The following is a 12816-nucleotide window of genomic DNA, read 5'->3' as shown; positions in this document are numbered from 1 at the left end:
TATTATTCACCTCAGTGATGTATATAGGATCAAAATTATGCTTCTAGTTCTATAACCCAAACAACTCTTGCTGAAAACAATTTTAACAACCATACAACCTTGCAATTTTACTTCAAATATTTTTAAGTTCCCTGCTCATGTTCTCTCTACCAGGGCAAATCTGTGATGGGGAATAAGTTTGAACATTTCAAACATATTGGCATAGGTTGCCTTTGATAGTTATGTAGTTACAGTTATAAGACTTAAGTTATTTTCCATTAATATACAAAGGGTTATATCCTAGCAGTGAGCGTAATAAGTTTGATCTTGACTCTAGGTACATAATCCCAGTACCAATCAGAACATGGTAGACAACCAGTAAGTTCAAAATGAATATGAAGGGACTTGAGTCTCTTTATGAGGGCTTGCCTGTACCTCAATTTGTTTTCCATCAACCTTCAGCAGATATACAATCACAGGCAAGAGAATTTAACAAAACAGGGAAGAATCATTTTCACTCCAAAGTAATATTCTTTCTGTAATACTATGATCTTTACCATATTCACTTATTTGAACAGAAAAACAGATTATGAATTTGAAACCACAATGAACTTTGACAAGGACAATAGGGCAATAAACTTTAAATTGAACTCATTTTACTTCTAGTTTTAGAATAAACCTCAGTAAAACCAGTGATTTCATTCATTCTCAAAAGAGAGCTGAAAATCTAGGATACACAGAAAGTGTGTTTTTATTTAGGACATTAGACGTCAGACTTCTCTCTTTTAATTGGTACAGATTTTGTCTTACTAAAATTAAAAATGAATTATATATTTCTATTTACAAATTGGAAATATATTGGTATCAGTAAACGTTTAATACTGCATGTGATTTTTACCTGTTTCCACAGTTCATTCAAATTTTTTACATTGTATTCTATTTAACTTTTAGAGCTTCTAGATAAGAGAAACATTGTAGTGCTTAAAAATAGCATGTTTTAATTTAGTGTCTATTCATCACATAAGGTGAACTAATTGTTTTCAGACAATGTCTTAATCAGATACAGTAGTGTAATTTAATGAAAAATTGTATTGGGTTGATTAGGTGGTAAAATTATGGACAAGGGCATGTTATTTTCCTGCAGTATTTGTAATGAATAATGGCATTCAAAATTATTTCAAATGAAATCATCTCTCATGATCAAATTTGGTATTGCCACATAGAGAAAATGAATGGATTCACCAACATATGTAATTTTTCATTTAACACAATTTTAGAAGATGACAAGGCAATTGCTTATGCTCGTGAATCCAAACCACTTAACAAGATTGAAACAATGCCCCTTAAGCCATATTTGAGAAAAAAGGTGGCCATGTCATTGAGAAAAAAACCTGTCTCCTAACTGTGAGTCGCATTACAAGGTGTAGGATGTAATAGTTTCAGATGTGGAAGTTCAGAAGTTAGGAGTCACGTGAGGCATGCTTTGGAAGAAATGGAAGGGGAAAATATCTGAAGTGATCTAAAGTTCGATGATGTGAGGTAAAAGAAGTTTTGTATTATTGTTTGATTTAGGAACTACATAAGCTGATATTAATACTGCATATTTTACTCAAAGGAACAATTAATTTAGGTACATAGATTTTTGAAAAAGCCAGTTTTTATTTTTATTACTATTATCTTTATAAAATACGTAAAGGTAGAGAAAATGCTCACAAATTCTCTTTACCCAAATTTCATTGAAAGTGATCTAGAAATATTCATAACTATATACATATTCAGAAATATTAACTTTTAATGCAGAAATTCTAGTTATCTTAATCAAAACTAAATAAATGATTCATAATATAAATGCGATGTACAGTGACATCAATAATTACAACAAATTGCTACTAAATGAAACACTGATAATAATGATTATGTCAACTAAATATTAATATTCTAAAAATTGTTTTTCAAATTTATTTAGCATTATGGGAAAAGCAGACTTTAGTTTAAAATTTAAATGTAAAATACAATGATGAAGTACTTTAGTTTGCATAAAATTACAATTACAGTATAAGAAGACTGGAGGAGAGTATATGAATTCCTTCTATTTTTCATTTTTTGTAATTAGTTTAATAAAATCACTTTTGTAAATGAGGAAAAACTAAAATATTTGTGATGCAAATCATCACTTTCTATAATGAAAATAGTCTGAAACTGTTAAGCTCTCAAATCCAGCTAAGCATGACGTACTATAGCTAAGCATCATGGGGGTCTTCCTGACTGCCAGCTGCCAAGTTCTCTTCCTGTCATTTCTCACTTTCTGAGCATATCAATTTTAAGTAGAATCTTCTAGCACGTCAAGGGAAGAAAAAGAGGATAAAAGCCATCAATGTTACTTTTTAGACTGAAATCTATTATACTGTTTTTGGAGAGCCAATTTGGCACTTCAAATCTAAACCTAAGCAAATTTACATGGATGTACACATACGCTTTGTCTGGGTATCTTTTGACATCTACAGATATATTTTTGTTGGAATTCTTATCAAAAAATAAGTATTTTTGTATAAAAATGTTTATATCTGAATAAATTATAAGTAAATATTAGAAATGATATTAATGATAATTAAATACAGTATAGCATAGTCACTTGATGAAATGTTGAACAACTTGAAAATCACATTTAAGAATAATATTACAAACAAAAATTACAAACAAGTAAATAATGTGAGAAAATGTTCATAAATTATTTTTTAATGTTACAATCCTAGATATGTGTTTTGGTTATAACTGTTAAGAGAAAATAATATATTTTAATATAAAAAGGTCTTAGAAATATATAAACCAACAGACAGTGTGAGTGTGGGGTGATGAGATTGTGTTTGATTTTACTCATTTGTTCACTTTGTTTAGAATTTTACCAATTTTATACTATGTTTGTCAATATAGTAATCATATACAATTCATAAAAGAGCTTTTTTGGTAAACTATTAAAATTCAGCTAAGGTGATTTGAAGTATTTACCTAAATTTTGTGTGCATGCATGCATATGTGTAAACATAGTTATAAACTGTATTAACCTAAGCACTAACCTCTGATTCAGTAACAAAGCAAATTAATTTTAGTCATATTGTCAAGATATTCATAAATTATCATGCAGCCATGTTTATTTATCAATGGTACTAAGCACAAATTCTCTGAAATGTAACCAGAATAAATCAAAATGTTTTCTATTTTAATGAAAGCTTTTCTATAATCTTCATATAGAAGACAAACAAAATAAACACGTCTGTTCTATGAAGTTGTTCTGAACATTTCAGAAATAATGAGTTAGACCCATGTCAGGATGGTTAGACTGAGGAACAGAAGCTATTTATTGCCAAGACATACAAAGAAACTTCTGTTAGGGGCATAAACACCTCAATTTCTACATGCCACATCAACAGCCTCCCCCAATTCCATACTTTTTTAAAGACACTATTTCTCTTATTAAGTTGTTGAATAGTTTGTACATCTTGGAATTGTATATAGTGTAAAGATGTGTTATACATCTTTTCTTACCCTTCACTATATCTTAAAATATTCAAAATTCCACGTAATTTTGATGACCTGGGCTTTTAAAAAGCTTCTTGAACATAAAATACTTGGATTTAAAGATTCAATAAGATGTCACAGTCTGTTGTAAGGCTTGGAAAGTGATTTATTTTGTAGGCCAAATGTTTCTCTGGTGTTTATAATGACAAAATTTATTATTAGTTAGCAAACATGAATCAGGTAAAGCAATTTGCTAGTGAAGCTTTCACCAGTTCACGTAAAAGGAAAAGTTTCCTTAATCCCACCAGTCTGGCATAATTATTGAATAGTTGGATATTGAATCACCAAAATGTTTATTCTTATATAAATGCATACATTTATTTAGAACATAAATAAGATCATACTATACATTAGTCTTCAGCCTGTTTTCCAAACAATGATACACTGTGGACAATTAATCTACATTTCTACTGTGGAGATTCTATGTTCCAAATTATTTATTTTAGTTTTTATTAAAATAAAAGTTAAAACATGACAATTATTTTAATAGTCCAGACTTTGGAAAAGTTTTTAATATTAAGCTATTGACACAGGTCTTTGCGAATTCTAAACACTAAGCTGCACAATGTAAATATACATATTGATAATAAAAGGTTGAGATATGCACAAGAATTAGAGGTTATAAGAACATAAAAGTCTATAGTTTGGTTAGAGACCTTTTGTCACATTGATATTTACTGTATATTTTGTAGGTACGAAATTGATCCTTAGCTAGCTTTTTTTGTACAACTCTCATAGAAAATTCCAATTTATCCACAATGCTTTATCTTTATAAGTTGTCTCTTAACTATGAGACTATGATGTTAATTTATTTGGATTTAAAAGAAACTTGATTTCTCATGAATATTTGTAATTGGCAATTCTATTTAAATGGACTCATTAACCTTGTCATATTTAAACTACCACTTGTTAATTCACTGATTTTTATAATTAAATAAATTGTATAAATTATTAATATTCAATTGAAGTCTAGAGAAAAAATATTTTCTTCTCTTTTTATCAGAAAGTCCTTAAAAATATAATCCTGCAATGTATCTCCTTGTGTGGTTATACCATACTTTATTCAACTATTCAATTTTTGATGGCTATACCCCTACTGTGTCCTAGGCAATAAAGCTAGAAAGTCAAAATTGCAAACTTACTTTAATTATTACTTGCCTAGTGAAATAAGTCAAGCATGTAATAGACACAGTAGGTGTACACCCATAATTTCAATATAAAATGTTCAATTTATATTTACTCAAGTAATTGAAAACTTTATAAAACCTTGAAAATATTACTTGTACAAAATAGGTAATATGTATTTGTTGATGAATAACAACAACAAAAATCTTCTCCATATTTCTCTCTGGCCCTTGAAAAGTACCCAACTGTTCATTTCTATATCCCAAGGTCTTCAACTCACAGAATACATATGTAGCTCCTTAAATTTTGTTCAGTGTTGAGACTATATTTTTGGGGGGCAGGAAGGGAGGAAAAGACTGAATTAAGGTTATGGATGAGGATTCCTTTTTCTAACGTGTCCCCAAGTTGGGTATATGGCTGGACTCACAGGCATTAACTGTAGGTTTAGAGTGCCACAGGAATCAGGCCTTCATGAACATGATATCAATGTAACCAAGCCATAGAAAAAGTACTTACCTGAACAAGGAACATAGCTATGTGGTGAAACTCTCCACGGCCTCCTTGCTTAACAGGAACTGTCATAAAGAATTTGCTGCCATCTCTAGAAAACACAGGTTCCTCATTCTAAAATACAAAAGTGATATAACACTCTCAGAATGACATGAAATTTGTGCTACCAGCTATTGCTAATTCGTGCAGGGAATAAACCAATTATTTATTTAAAGTTAGTTTAGAAAACGGCCAAATAATTTTAAAAAGTGTATAACAGTATTTTAAAAAATGAACTGAATGCATTATGTACATTGAAATGATGGGAAGGATTGCAAAGTTTCTTAAGTACTGGATAGAAATAATTTACAATTAAACTAAATACAATTTTTAAATTGGTTCAAGAAAAAATTTCCATATTTTTCCATAAGATACAATTTTAGCAATTTATATTTTAAAAATAAGGACAATATGAACATCTTTACCAGTTTATTAAAATAACATTAATACAGAAAATTTAATAACAATATTTAATATATTTTTCTGAAATCTTTCATTCAGCAACTCTACTTTCTTGAAGATACATTTCTAATGAGGTATAGATAAATTTATTTAAAATACAAAAATCAAAAGGCCATAGAATTGGAAGGAATTCATTGAAAAACCTTTAATTCACATTTTCCATCCTCTCTTCTCACCCCTCCACAAGCACACAAACACAAACGCCCCGTTGATGATTTTTTAATTTAAACTCTAGTGGCATGTTAAAGGAATAGAAATATTTTTGATTAAATGATGGAAAATATATATAGATTGCTTTCTCTGGTTCCAGGGGAAACATTAAGAAAATGGATTTACCTGACAAAATATTGCATTCTTTCTTGTCAGATTATTGAGAGTGATTATACATACAGTATAATGAGAGGCTTTGCTATGGTTTCCTCTATGTCTTTAAATGTGTTACAAGCCCTAATGGATGATCTGGCCCTCCACTCTTTCTGATCTCATCTTCTTCCATTCTTCTATTCCTCATTGTGCATGTTTCTGCTTCAGGCCTTTTGCACTATTTATCTCCCTACTCTGGTTCTTTCTCTTATCATTCATATCACTGCTCTATTTCACCTTACCAGTGAGGTGTTTCCTGATTACCCTATAAAAAAGGTGACCAGGGAAGCCAGATCATCCAACTTTTGTGAATCTCTCTTCCCCTTTCAGTTACCTTTTACTTTTTTCCATAGCGCCTAACACCATGGAACTTTTATATTTTGTGTTTTATGCCTTTTTTGCATATGAATGTATGTGTATATGTGCATATTTAGGGCATAGGTAGGTAGCTTCCTATAGAATGTAAGTACCATGATGATGGAACCTTGAATTCTTCATTGCTGTATTTCCAGAACCTGGGACAATGACTATCTTAAATTGTGTTTAATAATTATTCATCAAATTAATAAGTAAATTAGTAACCATTTTAATAATCTCAAGAGTCTGATCTTAGTTTTATTAGTAAGAATATCCATTGATAGAGATATAAGAATAATATTTTACTTATCGACTTCATGAACACTCATGAAAATATACAATGATATATGTAAATAATTTAAAACTGAAGTAACATACAATTCAAGGATGGGAAAGTTGTATTACTGGACATATAATAAATACTGAAAAGACACTTGTAAATCACATCTTTCAACTATGAGAGAATTAATAATTCTGTATATTTCATCTCTTTCTCCCCTGGGCTAATTCTCTCTTTGGCTTTGCACATGGCATTTCTTCTGCTTGGAACCACATTTTGTCTTCTTCTTCCCCCCTTCCTTCTTTTCTCCCTCCCTCTCTTCTCCCCTCCTTCCCTCCCTCCCTCCCTCCCTCCCTCCCTCCCTCTCTTCTTTTCTCTTTCTCCTCTTCTTCCTCTTCTTCCTCCTTCTCCTTTGTCTTCTTGCTAAAGCTCATTTTTTTTTTGCTTAAATGCATGAAACAAAAACAATTTCCAAATTTCCCTAATCAAACAGTCTCTCCTAGCTAAGAAATCTCTTCTCAGAGATTCAAAAAATGTCCCTGTATTCATCTCTTCATGTCTTGCAGTGCATTCTATTATATGCTTGACTTCTTTCACTAGCCAAGTAATAATTAAAGTAAGTTTGCAATTTTGACTTTTCAGCTTTATTGCCCAGGACACAGTAGGTATACTACCATAATTAAATAGATAAATGCATGTATACAATAGACAAAAAATATTTGTTATACAAATCACTTAATCACAGTTAGTCCAATCTGTTACTTACTCCTCCTTTAATCAATACTCTCCATTTGTGTTTTGCTTCAAAAATATTTTTTTTTTGTGGCATGAGAACATTTGAGCATTTTCCTTTTTATATTAGTTCTCCAAATCTGGTGTCTTAGAAACAGCTCAGTAAAGGAACAGATGGGCACTATCATCTTAAATTCATAGTTGAGCTTAAAAACCTTCAGCATGAGACAATATCTGGCTATAAATGTACCACTCTAGGCAGAACCCTTTCCTACAATCAACTGAAGAAGTAGATCCAAAATCACTTTCCATTCTCATAAAATTAAGCAAGTCAGTGTTTATGACACAATGAGCAGTTAATTGGGGATAACAAATTTTATTCCTGACTAAATAGTTAGTACACTGATTATTCTAAGTCTAAGTCTCTTGAAGCTTGGGCAAACATGCCCACTTCTCTCTGCTCTTCTTCCTGTCCAGAAAGTAACCATATATTGATTATAGTAAATATCTAATTGTCTTAGAAATTTGCTTCATCTCATAACTACTACTATTCTCATCTTTTGAATTTCATCAAATTCTAAGTATTTCAGGAAATTTCCTCAGAGTATCTGAAGAAGAAATCAACTGTGACAAACTAACACTTGCATTTTATTAATGAATAATTGAGAATTGGTTTATTTGCTAAAAATGGTTCTATTAAACATTCATAAATTTGGTATTTAAACTGTATATAAAATAATACCAAAAGAACATGTTTTGTGTGTTAGACTATTATGAATGTCACTGGCAAATAAAATGATAGCAAAATAGATTTAATAAGGCAGAATAATTCCAAATACATGACTATCCATATATGTTTTTCATTGTTTTTATATTTGGTATTTAAGTCATTTTTGTGAGAGTCCAGTATTGGCTACAAAATCAAGTTTTCTTTTCTCCAATTTCATTCTGCACATGAATAAGATTAAATAATTCATATTAATATAGATAGATAAAAGATATCTATGCCTATATGCCTATAATTCAATTGAGCAAAAGTGTAGATTATTTGCAGTCCTTCTTACACATTTTTTTTATTCAGCAAATATTTATGGAGCTTTTCATTTAACCAGACTCTATGTTAGTCATTTGGTTTACAATAGAGAACAAAAATGAAATGAGAACAGTAAAAAGAAAGAAAATCACAGAAACAGTTTTAAAAGTTACACTTGACTTTAACATAACTTGTATTAGGGGATGTGATTTAGTGTGGCTGGAGATGGTGATTTCTTAAGTAGGTGATTTAAGGTAAGGTTTGCAAATGAGCAGCCTTCAGATAAGAAAATAGTTGAGGGACTTCTGTTCAGAAGAAAGGGTTCATACAAAGGCGTTGTGAGAATGAGAGCTAATATGCCTAGAGTGAAGAAAACATTGAAAAGACAGTATGACACAAACTGAAAATGCTTTCAATTTAATTCCTTGTAGACCCAATTAAGAATGTTGGGCTTTATCTGAAGAACAAAAGGGTAGACAAAAATTGTTTTAGATGTGAAAGTGAAGTATGAGAGTGAAATGGGTAGTGATCAAATATATATTCTGGAAAGGTCACTCAGCTAGCCTGAAGTGTGAACAGGTTGGAAGGTTGCTTAGGGGTTGAGCGTGGACAAGTGAAGGTGGTACTGCAGTACCTTGGTTTGATCCTGGACAGTGTTTATGAACTGTAAAATAACATTGAGAAAGGGTTCAAAATAACTACTAGGTTTATGATTTTAATAGCTAGGTGTATAACTCTGTCTTTGAATCCTATGATAAGAAGACATTAGACTGACAAAAAAGGAGATGTGTTCCATTATGGAGTGTTCAATTACTTTTATAGATTTAGGGGGAGATGCCAAGCATGAATATGGATGTATTAAAAATCAGAGATGTGAGTAGCCTGAGGCTATACATTTGCAGATCTCAGTATATGCATGGTAATTGAAATCATAGATAGGTATGTCAAGTAGGGAAAGAATGTAAAAGATGACTGCAAAGAAAAAAAAAACAAACAACAAAATCAAAACAAATCAAACATTGTTCTTTGCAAAAAGTAGTGAGGGAGTTATTAGTGAAATTTGTTCAGTCATATATGGATAATCTACTTGTGTTTTCTTCTGAAATGTTCAGTATGAGACCATGTCATAGAGACATTTGGTTGTTCTTCCATTGTGATCATTCGGATGCCATACTCCTTTGAGTCACAAACTAGCACTGGAAACTAGGACTATCTAACAAAGGAAGTGTTTATCTGAATAATCCTCACAAAAATAATTCATTGGACAATCTAAGCAATGTTGATCATTTCTAGTTTTAATGGATTGCCATTTTTTCTTTGTCAGCTGCACATTTATTTACATGAATTACCCTGAAAAATATCATTGTTATTCTGTAAGTTATATTCTATAAAAACAGAAACAGTTTTTTAATAAAGATGTCACAGAAAGGGCAAGTCATAAATATTTTCATGGAGAAGACTGAATCAAACGTGCAAAGGAACATGTATAAATGACCTATGGACATGGACCACAGGGTAGGGATTGACTGTGGGAGTGGGCGCTGGGTGGGGGAAGGGAGAGCAACGGGGGAAAATAGGGACAACTGTAATAGAACAACAATAAAAAATGGTAAAAATGGCCAAAAAATAAAGTAAATGGTTTCAAACCTAAAAAAAAAAAAAAACACATACAAAACCTTAAAATCACATTACTAAAATAACTTTTGAAAGTTATCACATAATAAATGGGTGAACAGGATGGGCACAATGACCAACATGTGACATAAAAAGCAACCTATACTATACCTGTTTGGAGAGCCACGTATCTGATGTCATCTCATATTTCTGAAACAAAACAATTAACTTCATGAAGCATCTAAAGGCCAAAATAAAAACACACATCTATTTAACAATTGTTTCAGTGTTATTCTCAGGCATTTTCCCCTTTCCTCAATTGGCAAAATATGAGACATGCCATTGCAATTGCTGATTTAGACTAAATGAATAATTATAAAATTGGGATTAAGTAATAATATAATTATAAAGTCCTTTTCTTTCTTTCTTTTTTTTCTTTTTTTTTTGTGAACTACTTCCGAATTCGCGGTAGTGTATAACCAGGATAAAAGAACATTTTCCAGTTTTGTTTCCCTATCACAAACTGTTTTCCACCACTAGGCACTGTCTCTTTTCAATTCTAGTATCATCAGGAAAATAAAATTATTAAGTCCTTCAAAAGGACTGGGCAAACAGCCAGGAATAAAATTAAAAGGTGGACTTTTTTTCAACATTCAATCCATTCCGCCATAGTTATTAGCATTCAAAATGACAAAATATTACGTTCTTTTAATCTTACAAAAGACCAAAACCAAAATTGTATTTCAAAAAGCAAAATTAGACTAATTTATTCTCGAATTAAATATGTGTAGGTGAAAAACTTTAGTTACACTGTCTATATGTAGTATTTTGGGAAATATCATTTTCTGTAAAAACTATTCTATTATTATGAATGAAGAAAGTTTTCATTCATAAAACTTCCATTTAAAGCATTTCTTCTTGTTCATTTTTCTCTATTTGTACTTCATCAATAACAATTTTCCCATCTCTAAAACAGAGACACAAAACATGTCAATTTCCACTGTTCTTATTATCACTCTTTTATTAGAATCCACGAGATTCCAAAATTTCACATACAATTACTTGTCTTATTATTTCATTTATAATGGAAAATAAAATATTTTAACTCTATGAATTGATTTAAATATAATTGAATACCAATAAGGTATCAAATCAACAATATGATAGGTTTCCTATGTTTATTTTTTATTGAAACATTTTAATATATCTTTGCGATTACCTGTATAGATTATTTTTCCATAGAAGAGATGATATACAAACTCTAACTAGAAAAAATGAGTTCCAATTTTTTTTATTTTTTACCTTGTTTTTAAATTTTTTATTTTCTAAAAATGATAAGCATAATATTCTCCAATGGACCCATCATCCAGCGTCAAAAATTACAAAAGCTCCATCATTTTTTATTTCATTGACCCTTCAATACTTTATCAGTGAACTATCTAAAAGTAAGGCTCAAATATCATATTATTTTACCTGTAAATTTGTCATCATGTATTTTTAACGTGTACCTTTAAATAGGCGTATTTATCACATTTGACAAAAATAATGAATATCTATTATCCAGATTATGTTTAGTGTTCCTTGATCCCCAAAAAATCTCTTTGTTTACTTTAAATTATTTTTAAATTACAGATGACATAAAATATTATATTAGCCTAGAATGTATTTCCCAGTAATTAGACATTACATAACTCACTCAGTGATCATTCTGATTAATCTCACACCCATATGACACCATACATATTCCCTATGCTGTATTTTACATCCCCATGACTATTCTGCAACAACCAATTTGTACTTCTTAATCTCTTCACCTTTTTCACCTGTCTTCCAAAACCCTCTCATCTGGCAACCCTCAAAATATTCCCTGTATTTATGAGTCTGTTTTTGTTCTGCTTTTTCATTTACTTTGGGTTTTTTTTAGATTGAATTGTTGATAGATATGTATGTATTGCCATTATCTTTTTCTTTTTCTTTTCTTTATCTTCTTAAAGGTTTAGCCTTTCATGTAATATTGGTTTAGTGGTGGTGAACTATTTTAGTTAATTTTTTTCTGTGAAGCTCTTCATATGTCCTCAATTCTAAATGATAGCATGTTGAGTAATCTTGGTTGTAAGTCCTTGCTTTACTTTGAATATTTCTTTCTAATCCTTTCTGTCCTGAAATGTTTCTGTTGAGAAATCAGCTGACTCTCTTCTGGGCATGGCCTTGTAGGTAACTAACTGCTTTCCTGGTTGTGCTTTCAAGAATCTCTTTGTCTTTAATCTTTGGCATTTTAATTATGATGCATCTCAGTGTGGGTCTCTTTGGGCTCATCTTGTCTGGGACTCTCTGTGCTTCCTAGACTTTCATGTATATTTTCTTCACCAGGTTAGGGAACTTTTCTGTGATTGTTTCACATATGTTTTCAATTTGTTGCTTTCTCACTTCTCCTTCCAGCACCCCCATGATGCAAATGTTGACAAAGAGTCTCCTAACACTATTCTTCTCATTTTTTGAATTCTTTTTCTTTTTGCTCCTCTGCTTAGGTATTTTCTGCTTCTTTATCTTCCAAATACCATATTTGATCCCGTGCTTCATTTACTGTAATATATTCTTCATTTCAGTTAATGTATTCTTCATTTTTGACTAGTTCTTTTTTTTGTTTTTTAGTTCCAATTTTCAGTTTCTTACTTTTTACTAAAGCTCCCATTTTGTTCATCTACTCTTCCCTTAAGTTCATTGGGTACCCTTATAACAAGTGTTT

At 30.8% G+C, this 12816-nt stretch overlaps 1 protein-coding gene across 1 annotated transcript in view; it reads right to left on the bottom strand.

Annotated features, from left to right (window-relative positions):
* DPP10 (dipeptidyl peptidase like 10) overlaps positions 1-12816 on the bottom strand; it is a 715542-nt gene that overhangs the window by 62479 nt on the left and 640247 nt on the right. Inside the window, exons 12-13 of the mRNA XM_054574986.1 lie at positions 10242-10280; positions 5197-5304 (exon numbers count right to left, since the gene is read on the bottom strand). Of these exons, the coding sequence (XP_054430961.1) occupies positions 5197-5304; positions 10242-10280 (147 nt within the window). The remainder of the gene's footprint in view (positions 1-5196; positions 5305-10241; positions 10281-12816) is intronic.

The sequence above is a fragment of the Pteronotus mesoamericanus genome, unplaced genomic scaffold (assembly GCF_021234165.1).
Source record: "Pteronotus mesoamericanus isolate MK-2021 breed Mesoamerican mustached bat unplaced genomic scaffold, CSHL_Meso_final contig_27, whole genome shotgun sequence".
Classification (NCBI taxonomy): Eukaryota; Metazoa; Chordata; class Mammalia; order Chiroptera; family Mormoopidae; genus Pteronotus; species Pteronotus mesoamericanus.
Note: the sequence above shows the minus strand (reverse complement) of the source record. Positions and strands in the feature narration are given on the sequence as shown.